General features: G+C 55.4%; 3 protein-coding genes across 4 annotated transcripts in view; 1 reads left to right on the top strand and 2 right to left on the bottom strand.

The window, feature by feature from the left end:
- Positions 1–119: 119 nt before the first annotated feature.
- Positions 120–5,894, bottom strand: TP23 (basic proline-rich protein). The gene is given in 6 exon segments (NM_001098580.1): positions 120–210; positions 1,457–1,618; positions 1,682–2,071; positions 2,723–3,000; positions 3,190–3,951; positions 5,814–5,894. Coding segments are annotated over 5 exon segments (1,638 nt in total). The 5' UTR covers positions 5,878–5,894; the 3' UTR covers positions 120–210; positions 1,457–1,474.
- Positions 5,895–7,012: 1,118 nt separating this feature from the next.
- Positions 7,013–23,166, bottom strand: part of LOC110260742 (uncharacterized) — a 30,413-nt gene continuing 14,259 nt past the window's right edge. Inside the window, exons 3-4 of one of the 2 annotated variants that reach the window (XM_084956766.1) lie at positions 8,630–8,791; positions 7,013–8,330 (exon numbers count right to left, since the gene is read on the bottom strand). The gene's annotated coding sequence lies outside the window, so the exon portion shown is untranslated. Of the gene's footprint in view, positions 8,792–23,166 lie in introns of both variants that reach the window. The other variant, XM_084956762.1, reaches the window with a different exon arrangement.
- Positions 16,632–21,852, top strand: LOC146403418 (uncharacterized). The gene is made up of 4 exons (XM_084957819.1): positions 16,632–16,844; positions 18,708–20,363; positions 21,133–21,289; positions 21,774–21,852. Exons 1-4 carry the CDS (start codon positions 16,781–16,783, stop codon positions 21,850–21,852), a joined length of 1,956 nt encoding a protein of 651 aa, XP_084813945.1. The 5' UTR covers positions 16,632–16,780.

Raw genomic sequence — 23,166 nt, 5'->3', positions numbered from 1 at the left:
GGGAGGAAACCTGCTGGACGCAAGAGTGACACGGGGTCTTGGATGCTCCTATGCCACGATCCTGGCCCTCGAATGTCAGCCTCCCAAACACCCAGAATGACACGGGGCACTTAGAAACTGGATGCAGATGATTTTATTGGTAATCGAAGCTCAACCGTCACATTCCAATGTCATGGCTCTCCGAAGGACGGGTGTTTTCACGCTCATTTTCTGGAACACAGAAAAGCAAGGTCATAGAGGTGTGGCAGGTGGTTTCTAACGCCGGCCACTCACTAAAGGGAAGCGGGTGAGAGCCCGACATTTGTCCTTCTCTTCTTCCTCCTCCTCCTCTTCCCTGCCTCGTTCCTTTTCGTTCCTGGCCTGAAGGTACCCAGCAGATAATGGGCTCTGCATTGTTGTTGGCCAGATCCTTCTTAGGCTGCCTCTCTCTGAATTGCTGTCTATAATGTGCATACGTGTGTGGTGTGTGAACAAAACAGTTCCTGCCGTATATTCCAGAAGAGCCGAGCAATGAATCCAGCCTGGTAGGGGTGGTGTGTAAAGGAACCACGGCACAGCCAGGTAATGGATGGTGTGCCGTGCTAAAACAAAACCGCAACAACAAAAACAAGGGTCCCGATAGCTCCACCGAGGTCCATGAGCTTGCCTGGCAGAGTTCTAAGAAATGCGTTATTTGAAATTAGCAATGGAGACGTATGCTCTCCTGTGTGGCTAAAGAAGCGTGTGCACTTAAATAGGTAGAAATGTGTCCAGGGAGGTGTCCCACAGCGTGAACCGGAGTACCCTTTCGGGAAGGAAGTGGGGAGGGAGGATGTGCTATGCCTCTGAGAGGTGGCCTCTTGCCTTTCTCTTTACTAGTTTTAACTTGAGCACATGCTGGAAAGGTTTTTAAACTAGGTAGCATCCAGCCGTATGTATTTCCAGTATTGCTTCGCAGTGACAGTGGACCGGAGAGGCCTGGTCAGGTGAAACCTGAGACAGAAAGACAGTGTGCCTGAGGACGAGGGGACGAGAGGTCCAAGGCAGAGCACAGCTCTCCTTGCTCGTTCCCAGCGCACTTGAGTAAGACAGGTCATGACTGGGGAAAGGCACTTTTTGTCTGCTTCTGAGCGTGGAGAATCACCTCGGATAGGATGTGAAACCTGCCAAGGCTTGCTACTCTATGCCGGGATGTCTGACTGGAAATCCTGAAAACTCGGGCCTGGGGCTAGGCAGGTTCAGCGTGGTTCCAGTTGCTTCAGGGACACCCAAAAGTTTGAGGCGCTTCCTGCGGGCTTAGCAGGTAAAAGACCCAGCAATGTCCGTGCGGTGGCTGTGGTGACCGCTGCCAGGGCAGGTTCAATGCCTGGACAGGGAACGTCCACATGCCATGGGCATGACCAAAACAAGACAAACACTGAAGAGTTCTGCACCTGCAGGGCTTCGGGCCAGGGGAGGAAAGGGAACTGGATCATACCTGTCCTTGAATTCCGGGTCACTGGGGTGGCGGGCCTGGTGGAGGTCTTGGTGGGCTGGGACCTGGGGGTGGTGGGGGAGGTCCGGGCGGAGGTCTGGCACCAGGTGGGGCTGGTCCGGGTGGCGGCGGTCCGGGTGGGGGCGGTCCGGGCGGGGGTCTGGCGCCAGGTGGGGCAGGTCCGGGTGGCGGTGGTCCGGGTGGGGGCGGTCCGGGCGGGGGTCTGGCACCAGGTGGGGCGGGTCCGGGTGGCGGTGGTCCGGGTGGTGGAGGTCCCGGCGGGGGTCTGGCACCAGGTGGGGCTGGTCCGGGTGGCGGTGGTCCGGGTGGGGGTGGTGGTGGCGGGGGTGGGCCCGCGGGTGGGGGTGGTTTCTTCTTTGGTTTGTCACCGGATGGGGCTGGTCCCTGCTGGGGTTCGTCAGCGGGTGGGGGTGGGGGTGGCGGGGGTCTGGCACCAGGTGGGGCTGGTCCGGGTGGCGGTGGTCCGGGTGGGGGCGGTCCGGGCGGGGGTCTGGCGCCAGGTGGGGCGGGTCCGGGTGGCGGTGGTCCGGGTGGGGGCGGTCCGGGCGGGGGTCTGGCACCAGGTGGGGCTGGTCCGGGTGGCGGTGGTCCGGGTGGTGGAGGTCCCGGCGGGGGTCTGGCACCAGGTGGGGCCGGTCCGGGTGGCGGCGGTCCGGGTGGGGGCGGTCCGGGCGGGGGTCTGGCACCAGGTGGGGCAGGTCCGGGTGGCGGTGGTCCGGGTGGGGGCGGTCCGGGCGGGGGTCTGGCACCAGGTGGGGCGGGTCCGGGTGGCGGTGGTCCGGGTGGTGGAGGTCCCGGCGGGGGTCTGGCACCAGGTGGGGCTGGTCCGGGTGGCGGTGGTCCGGGTGGGGGTGGTGGTGGCGGGGGTGGGCCAGCGGGTGGGGGTGGTTTCTTCTTTGGTTTGTCACCGGATGGGGCTGGTCCCTGCTGGGGTTCGTCAGCGGGTGGGGGTGGGGGTGGCGGGGGTCTGGCACCAGGTGGGGCAGGTCCGGGTGGCGGTGGTCCGGGTGGGGGCGGTCCGGGCGGGGGTCTGGCGCCAGGTGGGGCTGGTCCGGGTGGCGGTGGTCCGGGTGGTGGAGGTCCCGGCGGGGGTCTGGCACCAGGTGGGGCTGGTCCGGGTGGAGGTGGTCCTGGTGGGGGCGGTCCGGGCGGGGGTCTGGCACCCGGTGGGGCTGGTCCTTGTGGTGGAGGTCCCGGCGGGGGTCTGGCACCAGGTGGGGCTGGTCCGGGTGGCGGTGGTCCGGGTGGGGGCGGTCCGGGCGGGGGTCTGGCACCCGGTGGGGCTGGTCCGGGTGGCGGTGGTCCGGGTGGTGGAGGTCCCGGCGGGGGTCTGGCACCAGGTGGGGCTGGTCCGGGTGGCGGTGGTCCGGGTGGGGGCGGTCCGGGCGGGGGTCTAGCGCCAGGTGGGGCTGGTCCGGGTGGCGGTGGTCCGGGTGGGGGCGGTCCGGGCGGGGGTCTGGCGCCAGGTGGGGCTGGTCCGGGTGGCGGTGGTCCGGGTGGGGGCGGTCCGGGCGGGGGTCTGGCACCCGGTGGAGCTGGTCCGGGTGGCGGTGGTCCGGGTGGTGGAGGTCCCGGCGGGGGTCTGGCACCAGGTGGGGCTGGTCCGGGTGGCGGTGGTCCGGGTGGGGGCGGTCCGGGCGGGGGTCTGGCACCCGGTGGGGCTGGTCCGGGTGGCGGTGGTCCTGGTGGTGGAGGTCCCGGCGGGGGTCTGGCACCAGGTGGGGCTGGTCCGGGTGGCGGTGGTCCGGGTGGGGGCGGTCCGGGCGGGGGTCTGGCGCCAGGTGGGGCTGGTCCGGATGGCGGTGGTCCGGGTGGGGGCGGTCCGGGCGGGGGTCTGGCACCAGGTGGGGCTGGTCCAGGAGGCGGTGGTCCGGGTTGGGGTGGTGGTGGTGGGGGTGGGCCAGCGGGTGGGGGTGGTTTCTTCTTTGGTTTGTCACCGGATGGGGCTGGTCCTTGCTGGGGTCCGTCAGCGGGTGGGGGTGATCCCTCCTGGCTATCGTTAGCGGGTGGTGATGGTGGTCCCGGCGGAGGTCTGGGTCCCGGCTGGGATTCGTTAGCAGGTGGGGGTGGTCTGGGAGGGTGTCCGGCACCGGGTGGAGGTGGTTTCTTCTTTGGTCCAACATGGGATGGGGCTGGTCCCTGCTGGAGTCCGCCAGCGGGTGGCGGTGGTCCGGGCGGGGGTCTGGCACCAGGTGGGGCTGGTCCCGGTGGGGGTGGTCCGGGTGGGGGCGGTCCGGGCGGTGGTCTGGCACCAGGTGGGGCTGGTCCGGGTGGCGGTGGTCCGGGTGGGGGCGGTCCGGGCGGGGGTCTGGCACCAGGTGGGGCTGGTCCCTGCTCCGGTCCGTCACCAGGTGGTCGTGGTCTCTTCTGATGTCCCTCACCTTGGCTTTCCTCAGGAGGAGGGGGTCTGGGTGGTCCGCCTCCAGGAGGTGGTCTCAGAAACTTCTCAGCGGAGTTTGAGTTTGCATCCTCTAAATCTGTAGAGACCGGACACAGGAATAGGGCACATTGTAGGTGGTACACGCCCCCTCACATTTTGAACCCTGAACACCTTGTCAGCTAGTCCATTTCTGCTGAGCCTGCCTCTCTTCTACCAACAACCTTCCTCCTCACTGCCTCCATCCTCTGCAGACACTACTTTAGTGAGTCTTAATAGAGCTTTGCTCTGGCAAAGAGCGTGTCCCTTAAATTGGGCAAGCGAGATGTTGGAGGTCTCAGAATTCCCAGGGGAGGTCTCCAAGGACAGAAGAAAAGCTAACGCAGTGAAACATTGGCAGTTACTTGTTGAGTCACGGACATAGCCTGCCAACTGTGATTCCAACCCTGGTCACTTGAGTGCCTGTGTGGAAGCCTCATACTCCAAGCCGAGGTGGATCAAATACTGAGAGAGAGAACGAAAGACAACGTGACGGCCCACACAGGATTTGCTGAATAACCGTGGCCAATTTTCATTGGCACAAGGACACAGTTGAATGGAGAGGCAGAGAGAAAAGCCACCCAGACCCCAGTTCTTTGCATTTTTCCATAAACCATATACGTACACCGAGGGGCATTGGGGACAACGAGAACACTGGAAGGCTTGGTGCTCAGTAGACTGGAGGAGGCAGAATTTGAGCTGCTTCCCTCTGCTCTCCTCCCTCAGCTGTCATTTCTGGCCTGAGGGAGCAGGCCACATACTCTGTGGCATCCAAGCTACACATCTCTGTTATGCACCTTAGGGCCCTGCTCGTGGGTCCCTGAGTCGCGGCTGGTAAAGAATGGCCTATAGCCTCTGGGATACTAACATTCATCCAGTCGTGACAAGACAGTGAAAACGACAAGACACTCTAGAACAGAGCAGTTGCTAAAGATAAAAACAGAAAGGAAGTCGATGGAGGATTTGAGGTGACCTATCTGGTAGGAGGCTGGGAAATCCTGCACTGTTGCCTTCAAGGAAGAAAAGCACAAGATAAAGCGCAAAATGCATGCCAGATGCCTTGGAAGATGCCCCAAGTACCTCGTCCACACACCCTTTGCAAGATGCCGTTGCAAAGGGAGGACGACGTGAAGGGGTGACGGGGTGGTTCTTATGCTGAGGGTCCACCACAGACTCCAAAGAGAGGAGGCCCTGGGTTTTCGTTTTGGTTTGGTTTTCCTGTCCCCCTGGTTTCCGGTCTACCCTCATGCTGGTTCAGGTAAAGTGCTGGGTGTTTCTGTGTCTTATTTTCCTGTCCTTCTGCTCTCCCTCCACATGAGACACTTGACCTACATTAACATGGCCTCACCCAGGTGGGGTGACCGGGAGTCAACACGCGGGTACCACCTTCCACAGCACTATGGAATGGGGCGTGTGAATGGGAGCAAATTGCAACCCCTGGGCCCTGGGATCTCTGTGTCTCTGTGGAGAGTGAGCTAGAGAGATTGAGGGTCCTGATCCCTTTCGCTTCAGTAAAAAGTCTGACCCGGGCGTCCCCTCCTGCGTGTGTGTGACCCCCTCTCGCGAGGCCACCTTCTCCCCCTGCCTGCTCTGATGACTGTAATGCCTTCCTGAGGACACTTCTCTGTATTGGTCGGGCCTCCCTGCAGTGCATCCCTCACAGTCGAGTCAGTGAGACGTGTGCAGAAATGCCAGTCTTCCCTTGTCAGTCTGTGGTTCAAGACTCTGTACGGGGTTCCAGGTACACTTTATGTAGCGTCAGCCAGGGTGTGAGGGGCCTTATCCTTGCCTTAAGCACCTGCAGCCCAGGCTTTCCACCTCCCCCGCCCCCTTCTCTACCAGCACCCTCACTCCCGTGGCATCTAACGAACCCCACGCAGAGTCTCAGCAACGCCCCCCCCCCCCCCGCTTCTTGGTGCTTACCAAAAAACGGGCTCCGAGCTGAGCTCAGGGCCAGCAAGGCCACTGAGAGCAGGATCGGCAGCATCTTGGAGGAAGTGCTGCGGTTGTTCTCAGCTCCGTCCTGGGAGAATCCAGGCAGCTTCCTTTATAAAGACCAGCAGGACAATGGTATCTTTGAGCTCCGTGCTGGGCGGACCTCATCACTGGATGGAAAGGTTAGAGCTGAGCTTTAGCCCAGCAGGATGGAGGGGGTAAGAGGGTGTCCGTGTGTCATTTCTCAAAGGTGCAGCATGTGACTTGAGCCCGAGTTGTGAAGGAACGGTGTCCAAGCCATCGGCGCAGACGTCAAAGATGTTCTGTCATCCTTTGACTGCCATCTGTTCCCTGAGACTGTTGCTCTGTCCTTCGTGGAGCTGTTGGTGTGTGGGCTGTGCATGTGTCTGTGTGTCTGTGTGTTGGCCGTGATCCTGTAGCCCAGACGACGCTGGTCAATATCTCTGGCCATGATCGTGGCCCAGGCTCCATCACTCATGGCCTGTCTGTCCATATGTATATGCTAGGTAGCAAAACGTCTTGCTGATACACACATCCTCTCTGTCTGTCTTTGAAACGTATGTGGAAAAGTGCTGTCGTGCACACACGGGTGGCGGAAGGCTGAGCCTCACTCAGCCTGCCCGGGCCCCCAGAGGTCGTCCGGGAGGCTCTCCCTCCACTTGGTGGTGTGGAACAAAGGTGACCCGATACTCTTCCTTCGTATAAACAGCCTTCGGTGTGCTGGTATTTACCGAAGGCAAAGGTAGACACAGAACACTCCGGGGACCTTCTGGGACAGCACCAAATGCATACACAGTTCCTTGAATGGATCATGTCATTGCATGTGTACAAGACTTTGTGCCGCTTCTTTTGTAAGAGTCCATGTCCCTCCTTCCTGCTAAGCAGTGTTTTCAACTCTTGTTCCCCACTGACTGTTCAGTGGCCATGCTTATGCCATCCTGCTGGACAAAGGGCTATTCCCTTCAAAACCTCCATGGCACTGTCTTGCCCTTCTCTTCTTCCGTCAGTTTCCTTGTTAGCAACTGTGTTCTCGGATCGTTGTTCATCACGGGGAATTTTCTCTGCAAAGTTCTGCCACTCGTTTCTCCCCATCCCCTATCTGAAACTTATTTGTTGATGTTACATCTCCTTCATCAGTCCTCCTGGTTTTAAGTCTCATATCTAAGTTTTTTGTTTTTTGTTTTGTTTTTTTTTTTTGCTATGCTTTTGGGAAGAGTTTTTAAATAGAGCATCCAAACTAGATCGAGGGTTTACTAGGTTTGTTGGCATTTCATTCTAAAATTTGGCAACTAGGTAAGTTTTCCTCGGCAAATGTTCTTCTGTGTTCTTGCTTTTGATGGCCGCACCTGAGGCATATGGAAGTTCCGAGGCTAGGGGTCGAATTGGAGCTGCAGCTGCTGGCCTACTCCACAGCCACAGCAACACCAGGCCTGGCCTGCAACCTTTCCCACAGCCTGCGACAGGGCCAGATCCTTAGCCCACTGAGAGAGGCCAGGGATCGAACCCACATCCTCAAGGACACTGTGTGGGTTTCTCAACTCAATGAGCCACCGCGGGAATGCCCCCTTAATTCTCTTCCTTACCTGCCTGCCTCTTCTCCATTGCTGGCTATTCTCCTCTTCCCAATATTATCCTCCTCAGCTTTTTTCCTTGGATCCTTGCGACTATACGTAGCCTCGGCTACCCGTTATTTCAGAACCGTGTAGGGCTTGTGTTAGTGGTCGGTTTGCAGCCGAGACAAGGGTCATTTTAGGGCAGAGTGTGTGTGTGTATGTGTGGGGGGAGGGTATCAGATGGAGGGCCATGTGGCTGGAAATGCTACACACTGTCCTGCTGGGCCAGTGTTACATGAGTGGGTCCTGGTCTCTGCATGTGCGTGTCAGAATGTGGGCCTTGCTGAAGGGCTGCCAGTAACATTTCAGGACGGCTTCCTCCAGATACCATTGCCCTGGCAAGGTGACCGGGCACATTGCTTCCTTCTCCTGGCGTAGCTACAGCTGTCGTCCCGAAAAGGGACAGCCGTTGGCAGTGTGGGAAAGCAGCATGGCCCCCGCTGGGCTTGTGCGAGGAAAGGAGTAGCTTCTTGGGCTTCACAGGTCCCATTACCGTTTTGGGAGGACTGTCTCTGGTTTCCTGAGACAGTTTTGTGGAAGAGGATGTGGAGAGGCCCCATCCTGCCCAGGTGGCTTCTGGTCACCCTTCAAGTGGGAAAGGAGGGTCAGCGGGAAGGAAGGGAAGGGAGTGGAGTGGCAGCAGACGTGGGTGGGGGCTGTGGAGGGGGCGGTCCTGCTGGAAGGCAGGCTTCCCTTTGGCGTGGTGAGGACTGGAAGACAGCAGAAAAGTCTTCAAAATATCACTCAGCTCAGGACCTTTCACTCCCCTTCTCCGATGTCAGCAGTGCAGGAAAGAGATTAGTGAGGTGCGACGGGATAAATATCAGCTCTGAACTCGGCAGGCACAACAAAAGCAGAGGAAATGGAAGAGCTGGAAGAGAAGGGTGTCAGTCAGGAAGGGTGGGGTGGATGCCGAGAGCAAGACTTGCAGCAGGAGCTTAGGCACCTGCCGATGAGCAGAAGCCCCCAGGCAGTGCCCTTGTCCTCTTGGAGGTGTGCTTGAGGTAGCGTGTCCCCATGAGAAATCCTGACTTCCTGTCTCTTTTAACACCTGCCCTCCCTCACTCTTTTCTCAGTTAACAACTGTTCATTCAGCTACTCTTTTCACAATCTGGGAGTCTCATCCCCACTCTCTCCTGCCCTTTGGCAAACCCAGTTGTTCAAATATACCCCAAATTTGAAACAAGTCCTTTCACAACGTCTTCCAGAAGAATCTGGTCCTGGTGATGACTCTTTCTCTCCTGAAGGACCATAGTGGCCGCCTAGTGAGTCTTGACCATGTTACGCCTCTACCTCATCCCATTCAGTCCTCTTCTCACAATCAGAATGATCCTTTAAAAAGATAAATTAGATCATATGACTTTTCTGCCAAAATACAGCATAGTTCTCCCCACTATACTTATGGCTCAATGTTTGTTTGTTTGTTTTTGCCTTTTAGGGCCACACCAGCAGCATATGGCAGCTCCCAGGCTAGGGACCACATGTGAGCGGTGGCTTCCGGCCTTCGCCACAGCCACAGCCACATTCACACAGGATTCTTAACCCCCTGAGCAAGGCCAGGGATGGATGCCGCGTCCTCACGGATGCTAGTCAGATTCATTGACCACTGAGTCACGACGGGAACTCCTTGATGTGTTTTACCTACTTCAGCTCTTTCAACAACGATTCTCCTTTTCTTTCTAAAGGAATCTTAAGTTCTCTGTGTGTGACAGTATGGGAAATCTTTTTAAACCTTATTATGCTCAAGTTTGCCAGGAACCCCCAAGGGGTAGGTATGTAAAAAAGGAGGAATGTTGAGAGATGGGATAAACTTGTGCTGAGAGAGTGAGTGAATTATACTTGATCTCTCTGGTCTAGGAAGTGTTCATGGGAACTGAAGGAACTGATGTGTCTGGTACATTAGTAACTAAGCACTCTGATGATGTAATGAGCAAATTAAAAGAGCAGTGGACTGTGTTATAAATTGTGTTAAGATGCATTTAATTAAGCTTTGATTGGATTTTGCTAAAATTTCTGGCTGCATTATTATAGTGGTGAATATACTTTATTTCTACTGCACAGCAGAAATTGTTAGAACATGGTACGTCAAGTATAATAAAAAGGTTTTTTTTAATTGTACAACAACTACAACTAATTGGGTGTCATGTTGATTGGCATCTAGTAAATAGATTAGGGCAGAAATCCTAGGAACTGATTGTGACATTATGTTTCCAAAAGATGGACACCTCCACCCCAGCTGTGCTCTCTCGTTCTCTCCAGCATAGCTGCTTTGGGGGAAGCCAGCTTCCTGTCAGTGGGAAGTCCAGGGAAAGGAAACCTAGCTGGTGTGTTGTGAGAACATTCGGCCTATAAAGAGGTCCATGCGCTGAGGAACTGAGGCACCACTAGCACCTGTGAGTGAGCATGGAAGCAGATCTCTCCCTGGATCTTGGGAGGACTACGGCCCTATGTGACAGGCTGGCTGCCACCTCCCGAGAGACCCTGAGCCATAACCACCCAGCCAAGTCACTCCTAGGAACGTAAGCCACAGAAACCATGAACCAGTAGATGCCGATTGGTTTAAGCTGCTCAATTTGGGGCAATTTATTGCACAGCAACAAATGAGCAGATCACCTTCTATAAATTAATATCTCACCTCTTTGAGAGGAACAACTCTTGCAGGAGACTCAAAGATACCAGTCTTTAAGGAAAACATACCCTTTCCTCAGCCTGGCTTATATTCTTAGAATCACCGTACAGGAGGAAGTTTTATTGTTCTTGTTTTAGTTTGAACTCTGATAGATGTTGCCAGCTCAGGAATGGATTATGTTTTATTTCTTCTACTGAATGAAAGGATATTGGGCTTCCAGCTCATTCTAGCACCAATATTTTCCATCAGGAGATTCCCATGATGGAGTTGCCTTGTGGCACAGCAGATTAAGTGTCTGGTATTGTTCTTGTAGCCCGAGAGTTGCTTATGTGGCACGGATTTGATCACTAGCCTGGGAATGCACCTGGAAGTCCCTAAAGTGTAGGCAAACATCTCATAGAAGAACATGTGATCCAATGTGCATAATCAGAAAGTAGGAGAACCCGTAACACTTGTCAACTATATTCAAGTTCCCAGAATCAGATGAATTGCACCTTTGGGGATAGGAAACTTGTAGATGTGAGCTGAAAGACAGAGCGTTTTGAGATAAGGCAGTTCCAGGAAAGATGGGATCATAAGGAGAAGAGTTTAGAATTCCTGCCCCATCCAAAATGGAATAAGATAACAATAGACGGGAAAAAAAAAAAAAAGAAAAAGCGGGGTGGTGATCAGTGCTTAAACTGTAGGAAAGGTGTCAATATGTCGGCCAGCCGGCCAACATCCTCATCTTGGTGGAAACTCCTTCAATACTTGTGGTCCCATGAAAGATTCTTGTCATAGTTTCCCTAACCCCAGGCAACTGGGGCTCATGTATTTCTGGGCCAATCACAATACTTAGCTTTTATCATAGTGATTGGCTATGGAATTGGCATATGATTAAACATATGTAGTCCTTGCTTTCCCAGTGGAAGTCTTCCATAGGAAAATATATGAATGGGTTGCTCAGATGAGGGACTGCATATGGAGTTGCTGGCAGTCCTTTTGGCAGCCATGTGGAAAGAACTAGAGGTGGATTAAAGCCTTTTGATAACATTTTTGAGCCACCAGTCCAGTCGTATTTGAGGTGCCTGTTATTTACATATTTCATTTCCCCTCTGTACTGAAGGAAATTTTAGTAGGGTTTCCTGCACACGGAGTCAGAGAATCTTGGAGGAAAAAAAAAAAAAAAAAAGAACACTGATTGGATAACACAAAATTTGAACTATTTCTGCCAGAAACAAATAGTATCAAACTTCCCAAAAAAGAAAGCAGCAGATTTTTGTTTTTATTTTCTTTTTTGTCTTTTCTAGGGCCGCTCCCATGGCATATGGAGGTTCCCAGGCTAGGGGTCAAATCGGAGCTGTAGCCACCGGCCTACACCAGAGCCACAGCAAGGCAGGATCCGAGCCCCATCTGCAACCTACACCACAGCTCACGGTAACGCCGGGTCCTTAACCCACTGAGCAAGGCCAGGGATCCAACCCGCAACCTGATGGTTCCTGGTCGGATTTGTTAACCACTGCGCCACAACGGGAACTCCAAGCAGCAGATATTTTGTGAAACAACTAAAATCATTCTGTCAAAATGCTGTTACTCTGTCACTGTACGCAGACGACATGATACTATACATAGAAAACGCTAAGGACTCAACCCCCAAACTACTTGAACTGATTAATAAATTCAGCAAAGTAGCAGGCTATAAGATTAACATTCAGAAGTCAGTCGCATTTCCGTATACCAGCAATGAAATCTCAGAAAAAGAATATCAAATACCTCGGAATACACCTGACCAAGGAGGTAAAGGACTTATATGCTGAGAACTATAAAACTATAATCAAAGAAATCAAAGAAGATGTAAAGAAATGGAAAGATATTCCATGTTCCTGGATTGGAAAAATCAATATTGTAAAAACGGCCATACTACCCAAAGCAATCTACAGATTCAATGCAATCTACAGATTCAATGCAATCCCTACCAAATTACCCATGACATTTTTCACAGAACTAGAACAAACAATCCAGAAACTTATGTGGAACAGCAAAAGACCCAGAATCGCCAAAGCAATCCTGAGAAACAGAAACCAAGCAGGAGGCATAACTCTCCCAGACGTCAAAAAATATCACAAAGCCACAGTCATCAAAACAGTGTGGTGCTGGTATCAAAACACACAGACCAGTGCAACAGAATATAGAACCTGGAAATAAACCCTGATGCCTATGGTCAATTAATCTTTGACAAGGGAGGCAAGAACATAAAATGGGAAAAAGAAAGTCTATTCAGCAAGCATTGCTGGGAAACCTGGACAGCTGCATGCAAAGCAATGAAACTAGAACACACCCTCACACCATGCACAAAAATAAACTCCAAATGGCTGAAAGACTTAAATATACGACAGGACACCATCAAACTCCTAGAAGAAAACATAGGCAAAACACTCTCGGACATCAACCTCATGAATATTTTCTCAGGTCAGTCTCCCAAAGCAATCGAAATAAGAGCAAAAATAAACCCATGAGACCTCATCAAACTGAAAAGCTTTTGCACAGCAAAGGAAACCCAAAAGAAAACAAAAAGACAACTTACAGAATGGGAGAAAATAGTTTCAAATGCTGCAATGGACAAGGGCTTAATCTCTAGAATATATAAGCAACTTATACAACTCAACAGCAAAAAAGCCAATCAACCAATGGAAAAATGGGCAAAAGACCTGAATAGGCTGTTCCCTAAGGAAGATATACAGACGGCCAGCAAACACATGAAAAAATGCTCAGCATCGCTGATTATAAGAGAAATGCAAAGCAAAACAACCATGAGATACCACCTCACACCAGTCAGAATGGCCATCATTAATAAGTCCACAAATAACAAGTGCTGGAGGGGTTGTGGAGAAAAGGGAACCCTCCTGCACTGTTGGTGGGAATGTCAACTGGTACAGCCACTATGGAGAACAGTTTGGAGATACCTTAGAAATCTATACATAGCACTTCCATATGACCCCACAATCCCACTCTTGGGCATCTATCCGGACAAAACTCGACTTAAAAGAGACACATGCACCCGCATGTTCATTGCAGCACTATTCACAATAGCCAGGACATGGAAACAACGCAAATGTCCATCAACAGATGATTGGATTAGGAAGATGTGGTGTATATATACACAATGGAATACTGCTCAGCCATAAAAAAGAATGACATAATGCCATTTGCAGCAACATGGATGGCACTAGAGAATCTCATACTGAGTGAAATGAGTCAGAAAGAGAAAGACAAATACCATATGATATCACTTATAACTGGAATCTAATATCCAGCACAAATGAACATCTCCACAGAAAAGAAAATCATGGACTTAGAGAAGAGACTTGTGGCTGCCTGATGGGAGGGGGAGGGAGTGGGAGGGATCGGGAGCTTGGGCTTATCAGACACAACTTAGAACAGATTTACAAGGAGATCCTGCTGAGTAGCATTGAGAACTATGTCTAGAAACTCATGCTGCAACAGAAGAAAGGGTGGGGGAAAAATGTATACATGAAAGGATAACTTGATCCCCTTGCTGTACAGTGGGGAAAAACAATAAATTTTGAAAAATGCTGTTACTTTCTTTTCTTGAAGCTGGACCATTGAATGCAAAAAGACATCCTCTTCTGCCTCTTTTTCTGTCACAAACCAATGTGAGTGATGAAAGCTAGGTATGAAATGTACATCTGACTACAAGTGTAAGGGGAAAACATAGGGGATCTTAAGCAAGAAGGTGATAAGACCTAATTTATAATTTTAAAGACGATTCTTGCAGTTCAGTGAAGAAATGATCTCGGATGTGGTAGAGGCAAGAACATTACCAGGACCAGCTGGAGGCGGTTACACTCCAACCAGGAGAAGAAGAACCATCTCCTGGACCAGATTGTTGTAGGAGAGGTTGCGGAAGGATTGATATTTGAGGTACATTTGAAGGTCCAGCCAACTTGACCTGCTAATGGAGGAGGGCAGTGGGGATGAGAGCACAAGAAAGACTCCCAGATTGTGAAAAGAGTAGCTGAATGAACAGTTGTTAACTGAGAAAAGAGTGAGGGAGGGCAGGTGTTAAAACAGACAGGAAGTCAGGATTTCTCATGGGGACACGCTACCTCAAGCACACCTCCAAGAGGGCAAGGGCACTGCCTGGGGGCTTCTGCTCATCGGCAGGTGCCTAAGCTCCTGCTGCAAGTCTTGCTCTCGGCATCCACCCCACCCTTCCTGACTGACACCCTTCTCTTCCAGCTCCTCCATTTCCTCTGCTTTTGTTGTGCCTGCCGAGTTCAGAGCTGATATTTATCCCGTCGCACCTCACTAATCTCTTTCCTGCACTGCTGACATCGGAGAAGGGGAGTGAAAGGTCCTGAGCTGAGTGATATTTTGAAGACTTTTCTGCTGTCTTCCAGTCCTCACCACGCCAAAGGGAAGCCTGCCTTCCAGCAGGACCGCCCCCTCCACAGCCCCCACCCACGTCTGCTGCCACTCCACTCCCTTCCCTTCCTTCCCGCTGACCCTCCTTTCCCACTTGAAGGGTGACCAGAAGCCACCTGGGCAGGATGGGGCCTCTCCACATCCTCTTCCACAAAACTGTCTCAGGAAACCAGAGACAGTCCTCCCAAAACGGTAATGGGACCTGTGAAGCCCAAGAAGCTACTCCTTTCCTCGCACAAGCCCAGCGGGGGCCATGCTGCTTTCCCACACTGCCAACGGCTGTCCCTTTTCGGGACGACAGCTGTAGCTACGCCAGGAGAAGGAAGCAATGTGCCCGGTCACCTTGCCAGGGCAATGGTATCTGGAGGAAGCCGTCCTGAAATGTTACTGGCAGCCCTTCAGCAAGGCCCACATTCTGACACGCACATGCAGAGACCAGGACCCACTCATGTAACACTGGCCCAGCAGGACAGTGTGTAGCATTTCCAGCCACATGGCCCTCCATCTGATACCCTCCCCCCACACATACACACACACACTCTGCCCTAAAATGACCCTTGTCTCGGCTGCAAACCGACCACTAACACAAGCCCTACACGGTTCTGAAATAACGGGTAGCCGAGGCTACGTATAGTCGCAAGGATCCAAGGAAAAAAGCTGAGGAGGATAATATTGGGAAGAGGAGAATAGCCAGCAATGGAGAAGAGGCAGGCAGGTAAGGAAGAGAATTAAGGGGGCATTCCCGCGGTGGCTCATTGAGTTGAGAAACCCACACAGTGTCCTTGAGGATGTGGGTTCGATCCCTGGCCTCTCTCAGTGGGCTAAGGATCTGGCCCTGTCGCAGGCTGTGGGAAAGGTTGCAGGCCAGGCCTGGTGTTGCTGTGGCTGTGGAGTAGGCCAGCAGCTGCAGCTCCAATTCGACCCCTAGCCTCGGAACTTCCATATGCCTCAGGTGCGGCCATCAAAAGCAAGAACACAGAAGAACATTTGCCGAGGAAAACTTACCTAGTTGCCAAATTTTAGAATGAAATGCCAACAAACCTAGTAAACCCTCGATCTAGTTTGGATGCTCTATTTAAAAACTCTTCCCAAAAGCATAGCAAAAAAAAAAAACAAAACAAAAAACAAAAAACTTAGATATGAGACTTAAAACCAGGAGGACTGATGAAGGAGATGTAACATCAACAAATAAGTTTCAGATAGGGGATGGGGAGAAACGAGTGGCAGAACTTTGCAGAGAAAATTCCCCGTGATGAACAACGATCCGAGAACACAGTTGCTAACAAGGAAACTGACGGAAGAAGAGAAGGGCAAGACAGTGCCATGGAGGTTTTGAAGGGAATAGCCCTTTGTCCAGCAGGATGGCATAAGCATGGCCACTGAAGAGTCAGTGGGGAACAAGAGTTGAAAACACTGCTTAGCAGGAAGGAGGGACATGGACTCTTACAAAAGAAGCGGCACAAAGTCTTGTACACATGCAATGACATGATCCATTCAAGGAACTGTGTATGCATTTGGTGCTGTCCCAGAAGGTCCCCGGAGTGTTCTGTGTCTACCTTTGCCTTCGGTAAATACCAGCACACCGAAGGCTGTTTATACGAAGGAAGAGTATCGGGTCACCTTTGTTCCACACCACCAAGTGGAGGGAGAGCCTCCCGGACGACCTCTGGGGGCCCGGGCAGGCTGAGTGAGGCTCAGCCTTCCGCCACCCGTGTGTGCACGACAGCACTTTTCCACATACGTTTCAAAGACAGACAGAGAGGATGTGTGTATCAGCAAGACGTTTTGCTACCTAGCATATACATATGGACAGACAGGCCATGAGTGATGGAGCCTGGGCCACGATCATGGCCAGAGATATTGACCAGCGTCGTCTGGGCTACAGGATCACGGCCAACACACAGACACACAGACACATGCACAGCCCACACACCAACAGCTCCACGAAGGACAGAGCAACAGTCTCAGGGAACAGATGGCAGTCAAAGGATGACAGAACAACTTTGACGTCTGCGCCGATGGCTTGGACACCGTTCCTTCACAACTCGGGCTCAAGTCACATGCTGCACCTTTGAGAAATGACACACGGACACCCTCTTACCCCCTCCATCCTGCTGGGCTAAAGCTCAGCTCTAACCTTTCCATCCAGTGATGAGGTCCGCCCAGCACGGAGCTCAAAGATACCATTGTCCTGCTGGTCTTTATAAAGGAAGCTGCCTGGATTCTCCCAGGACGGAGCTGAGAACAACCGCAGCACTTCCTCCAAGATGCTGCCGATCCTGCTCTCAGTGGCCTTGCTGGCCCTGAGCTCAGCTCGGAGCCCGTTTTTTGGTAAGCACCAAGAAGCGGGGGGGGGGGGGGGCGTTGCTGAGACTCTGCGTGGGGTTCGTTAGATGCCACGGGAGTGAGGGTGCTGGTAGAGAAGGGGGCGGGGGAGGTGGAAAGCCTGGGCTGCAGGTGCTTAAGGCAAGGATAAGGCCCCTCACACCCTGGCTGACGCTACATAAAGTGTACCTGGAACCCCGTACAGAGTCTTGAACCACAGACTGACAAGGGAAGACTGGCATTTCTGCACACGTCTCACTGACTCGACTGTGAGGGATGCACTGCAGGGAGGCCCGACCAATACAGAGAAGTGTCCTCAGGAAGGCATTACAGTCATCAGAGCAGGCAGGGGGAGAAGGTGGCCTCGCGAGAGGGGGTCACACACACGCAGGAGGGGACGCCCGGGTCAGACTTTTTACTGAAGCGAAAGGGATCAGGACCCTCAATCTCTCTAGCTCACTCTCCACAGAGACACAGAGATCCCAGGGCCCAGGGGTTGCAATTTGCTCCCATTCACACGCCCCATTCCATAGTGCTGTGGAAGGTGGTACCCGCGTGTTGACTCCCGGTCACCCCACCTGGGTGAGGCCATGTTAATGTAGGTCAAGTGTCTCATGTGGAGGGAGAGCAGAAGGACAGGAAAATAAGACACAGAAACACCCAGCACTTTACCTGAACCAGCATGAGGGTAGACCGGAAACCAGGGGGACAGGAAAACCAAACCAAAACGAAAACCCAGGGCCTCCTCTCTTTGGAGTCTGTGGTGGACCCTCAGCATAAGAACCACCCCGTCACCCCTTCACGTCGTCCTCCCTTTGCAACGGCATCTTGCAAAGGGTGTGTGGACGAGGTACTTGGGGCATCTTCCAAGGCATCTGGCATGCATTTTGCGCTTTATCTTGTGCTTTTCTTCCTTGAAGGCAACAGTGCAGGATTTCCCAGCCTCCTACCAGATAGGTCACCTCAAATCCTCCATCGACTTCCTTTCTGTTTTTATCTTTAGCAACTGCTCTGTTCTAGAGTGTCTTGTCGTTTTCACTGTCTTGTCACGACTGGATGAATGTTAGTATCCCAGAGGCTATAGGCCATTCTTTACCAGCCGCGACTCAGGGACCCACGAGCAGGGCCCTAAGGTGCATAACAGAGATGTGTAGCTTGGATGCCACAGAGTATGTGGCCTGCTCCCTCAGGCCAGAAATGACAGCTGAGGGAGGAGAGCAGAGGGAAGCAGCTCAAATTCTGCCTCCTCCAGTCTACTGAGCACCAAGCCTTCCAGTGTTCTCGTTGTCCCCAATGCCCCTCGGTGTACGTATATGGTTTATGGAAAAATGCAAAGAACTGGGGTCTGGGTGGCTTTTCTCTCTGCCTCTCCATTCAACTGTGTCCTTGTGCCAATGAAAATTGGCCACGGTTATTCAGCAAATCCTGTGTGGGCCGTCACGTTGTCTTTCGTTCTCTCTCTCAGTATTTGATCCACCTCGGCTTGGAGTATGAGGCTTCCACACAGGCACTCAAGTGACCAGGGTTGGAATCACAGTTGGCAGGCTATGTCCGTGACTCAACAAGTAACTGCCAATGTTTCACTGCGTTAGCTTTTCTTCTGTCCTTGGAGACCTCCCCTGGGAATTCTGAGACCTCCAACATCTCGCTTGCCCAATTTAAGGGACACGCTCTTTGCCAGAGCAAAGCTCTATTAAGACTCACTAAAGTAGTGTCTGCAGAGGATGGAGGCAGTGAGGAGGAAGGTTGTTGGTAGAAGAGAGGCAGGCTCAGCAGAAATGGACTAGCTGACAAGGTGTTCAGGGTTCAAAATGTGAGGGGGCGTGTACCACCTACAATGTGCCCTATTCCTGTGTCCGGTCTCTACAGATTTAGAGGATGCAAACTCAAACTCCGCTGAGAAGTTTCTGAGACCACCTCCTGGAGGCGGACCACCCAGACCCCCTCCTCCTGAGGAAAGCCAAGGTGAGGGACATCAGAAGAGACCACGACCACCTGGTGACGGACCGGAGCAGGGACCAGCCCCACCTGGTGCCAGACCCCCGCCCGGACCGCCCCCACCCGGACCACCGCCACCCGGACCAGCCCCACCTGGTGCCAGACCACCGCCCGGACCGCCCCCACCCGGACCACCCCCACCGGGACCAGCCCCACCTGGTGCCAGACCCCCGCCCGGACCACCGCCACCCGCTGGCGGACTCCAGCAGGGACCAGCCCCATCCCATGTTGGACCAAAGAAGAAACCACCTCCACCCGGTGCCGGACACCCTCCCAGACCACCCCCACCTGCTAACGAATCCCAGCCGGGACCCAGACCACCGCCGGGACCACCATCACCACCCGCTAACGATAGCCAGGAGGGATCACCCCCACCCGCTGACGGACCCCAGCAAGGACCAGCCCCATCCGGTGACAAACCAAAGAAGAAACCACCCCCACCCGCTGGCCCACCCCCACCACCACCACCCCAACCCGGACCACCGCCTCCTGGACCAGCCCCACCTGGTGCCAGACCCCCGCCCGGACCGCCCCCACCCGGACCACCGCCATCCGGACCAGCCCCACCTGGCGCCAGACCCCCGCCCGGACCGCCCCCACCCGGACCACCGCCACCCGGACCAGCCCCACCTGGTGCCAGACCCCCGCCGGGACCTCCACCACCAGGACCACCGCCACCCGGACCAGCCCCACCGGGTGCCAGACCCCCGCCCGGACCGCCCCCACCCGGACCACCGCCACCCGGACCAGCCCCACCTGGTGCCAGACCCCCGCCGGGACCTCCACCACCCGGACCACCGCCACCCGGACCTGCCCCACCTGGTGCCAGACCCCCGCCCGGACCGCCCCCACCCGGACCACCGCCACCCGGACCAGCCCCACCTGGCGCCAGACCCCCGCCCGGACCGCCCCCACCCGGACCACCGCCACCCGGACCAGCCCCACCTGGCGCTAGACCCCCGCCCGGACCGCCCCCACCCGGACCACCGCCACCTGGACCAGCCCCACCTGGTGCCAGACCCCCGCCGGGACCTCCACCACCCGGACCACCGCCACCCGGACCAGCCCCACCGGGTGCCAGACCCCCGCCCGGACCGCCCCCACCCGGACCACCGCCACCCGGACCAGCCCCACCTGGTGCCAGACCCCCGCCGGGACCTCCACCACCCGGACCAGCCCCACCGGGTGCCAGACCCCCGCCCGGACCGCCCCCACCAGGACCACCTCCACCCGGACCAGCCCCACCTGGTGCCAGACCCCCGCCGGGACCTCCACCACCCGGACCACCGCCACCCGGACCAGCCCCACCTGGCGCCAGACCCCCGCCCGGACCGCCCCCACCCGGACCACCGCCACCCGGACCCGCCCCACCTGGCGCCAGACCCCCGCCCGGACCGCCCCCACCCGGACCACCGCCACCCGGACCCGCCCCACCTGGTGCCAGACCCCCGCCACCCCCACCCCCACCCCCACCCCCACCCCCACCCCCACCCGCTGACGAACCCCAGCAGGGACCAGCCCCATCCGGTGACAAACCAAAGAAGAAACCACCCCGACCCGCTGGCCCACCCCCGCCACCACCACCCCCACCCGGACCACCGCCACCCGGACCAGCCCCACCTGGTGCCAGACCCCCGCCGGGACCTCCACCACCCGGACCACCGCCACCCGGACCCGCCCCACCTGGTGCCAGACCCCCGCCCGGACCGCCCCCACCCGGACCACCGCCACCCGGACCTGCCCCACCTGGTGCCAGACCCCCGCCCGGACCGCCCCCACCCGGACCGCCGCCACCCGGACCGGCCCCACCTGGTGCCAGACCCCCGCCGGGACCTCCACCACCCGGACCACCGCCACCCGGACCCGCCCCACCTGGTGCCAGACCCCCGCCCGGACCGCCCCCACCCGGACCACCCCCACCGGGACCAGCCCCACCTGGCGCCAGACCCCCGCCCGGACCGCCCCCACCCGGACCACCGCCACCCGGACCCGCCCCACCTGGTGCCAGACCCCCGCCACCCCCACCCCCACCCGCTGACGAACCCCAGCAGGGACCAGCCCCATCCGGTGACAAACCAAAGAAGAAACCACCCCCACCCGCTGGCCCACCCCCGCCACCACCACCCCCACCCGGACCACCGCCACCTGGACCAGCCCCACCTGGTGCCAGACCCCCGCCGGGACCTCCACCACCCGGACCACCGCCACCCGGACCCGCCCCACCTGGTGCCAGACCCCCGCCCGGACCGCCCCCACCCGGACCACCGCCACCCGGACCTGCCCCACCTGGCGCCAGACCCCCGCCCGGACCGCCCCCACCCGGACCGCCGCCACCCGGACCAGCCCCACCTGGTGCCAGACCTCCGCCCGGACCTCCCCCACCACCCCCAGGTCCCAGCCCACCAAGACCTCCACCAGGCCCGCCACCCCAGTGACCCGGAATTCAAGGACAGGTATGATCCAGTTCCCTTTCCTCCCCTGGCCCGAAGCCCTGCAGGTGCAGAACTCTTCAGTGTTTGTCTTGTTTTGGTCATGCCCATGGCATGTGGACGTTCCCTGTCCAGGCATTGAACCTGCCCTGGCAGCGGTCACCACAGCCACCGCACGGACATTGCTGGGTCTTTTACCTGCTAAGCCCGCAGGAAGCGCCTCAAACTTTTGGGTGTCCCTGAAGCAACTGGAACCACGCTGAACCTGCCTAGCCCCAGGCCCGAGTTTTCAGGATTTCCAGTCAGACATCCCGGCATAGAGTAGCAAGCCTTGGCAGGTTTCACATCCTATCCGAGGTGATTCTCCACGCTCAGAAGCAGACAAAAAGTGCCTTTCCCCAGTCATGACCTGTCTTACTCAAGTGCGCTGGGAACGAGCAAGGAGAGCTGTGCTCTGCCTTGGACCTCTCGTCCCCTCGTCCTCAGGCACACTGTCTTTCTGTCTCAGGTTTCACCTGACCAGGCCTCTCCGGTCCACTGTCACTGCGAAGCAATACTGGAAATACATACGGCTGGATGCTACCTAGTTTAAAAACCTTTCCAGCATGTGCTCAAGTTAAAACTAGTAAAGAGAAAGGCAAGAGGCCACCTCTCAGAGGCATAGCACATCCTCCCTCCCCACTTCCTTCCCGAAAGGGTACTCCGGTTCACGCTGTGGGACACCTCCCTGGACACATTTCTACCTATTTAAGTGCACACGCTTCTTTAGCCACACAGGAGAGCATACGTCTCCATTGCTAATTTCAAATAACGCATTTCTTAGAACTCTGCCAGGCAAGCTCATGGACCTCGGTGGAGCTATCGGGACCCTTGTTTTTGTTGTTGCGGTTTTGTTTTAGCACGGCACACCATCCATTACCTGGCTGTGCCGTGGTTCCTTTACACACCACCCCTACCAGGCTGGATTCATTGCTCGGCTCTTCTGGAATATACGGCAGGAACTGTTTTGTTCACACACCACACACGTATGCACATTATAGACAGCAATTCAGAGAGAGGCAGCCTAAGAAGGATCTGGCCAACAACAATGCAGAGCCCATTATCTGCTGGGTACCTTCAGGCCAGGAACGAAAAGGAACGAGGCAGGGAAGAGGAGGAGGAGGAAGAAGAGAAGGACAAATGTCGGGCTCTCGCCCGCTTCCCTTTAGTGAGTGGCCGGCGTTAGAAACCACCTGCCACACCTCTATGACCTTGCTTTTCTGTGTTCCAGAAAATGAGCGTGAAAACACCCGTCCTTCGGAGAGCCATGACATTGGAATGTGACGGTTGAGCTTCGATTACCAATAAAATCATCTGCATCCAGTTTCTAAGTGCCCCGTGTCATTCTGGGTGTTTGGGAGGCTGACATTCGAGGGCCAGGATCGTGGCATAGGAGCATCCAAGACCCCGTGTCACTCTTGCGTCCAGCAGGTTTCCTCCCGGACCGCATGTCTACAAAGCATTTCTGCTTCGTCCTTTGCTTGCGGAAAAGAATGTTTCTGTCCTTTTCTACCTGCCAGGGCCTCCTCCTCCTCCCCACTGACCACCGTATTCACAAGCCAGGGGCCTGTCCCTGCCCTTCCCTGGGTTCTGCAGCACCAGTGTACCTACGGTGTTATGACTTTCACACCTTTGACTGAGATTCTAGGAATTTTAGGGAAACAAGGAGAATAAGCCAACGTGAAGGAGCTGCACAGGCTGAGGAAATCCTTAAACTTGCTAAAGTAATTCACCCTGCCGCGAGGGGCACAAACGTGACGCGAGGTCCCGTTCCCTCCAGCCCACCGTACCCATCCCCCCTTTTGATCATGGCTGAGTGTTCACCCTCCCTCGTTTTCTCCCTCCCCGCTCTTTGGCAATCC

The sequence above is a fragment of the Sus scrofa genome, chromosome 5, assembly GCF_054392235.1.
Source record: "Sus scrofa isolate SSC_HxYL_T2T_F1_AM1 chromosome 5, Sscrofa_HxYL_maternal_Yorkshire_Landrace_v2.0, whole genome shotgun sequence".
Classification (NCBI taxonomy): Eukaryota; Metazoa; Chordata; class Mammalia; order Artiodactyla; family Suidae; genus Sus; species Sus scrofa.
The sequence above is the reverse complement of the archived record's forward strand: the minus strand, read 5'-3'. Positions and strand labels throughout refer to the sequence as shown.

Coding starts and splice junctions, on each gene's coding strand:
- LOC146403418 (XM_084957819.1), top strand. CDS start 16,781: ATGCTGCCGATCCTGCTCTCAGTGGCCTTGCTGGCCCTGAGCTCAGCT. Junction 20,364..21,132: donor GCAGGGACCAGCCCCATCCG/GTGACAAACCAA, acceptor ACCTGGCGCCAG/ACCCCCGCCCGGACCGCCCC. Junction 21,290..21,773: donor GACCCGGAATTCAAGGACAG/GTATGATCCAGT, acceptor TTTCTGTCTCAG/GTTTCACCTGACCAGGCCTC.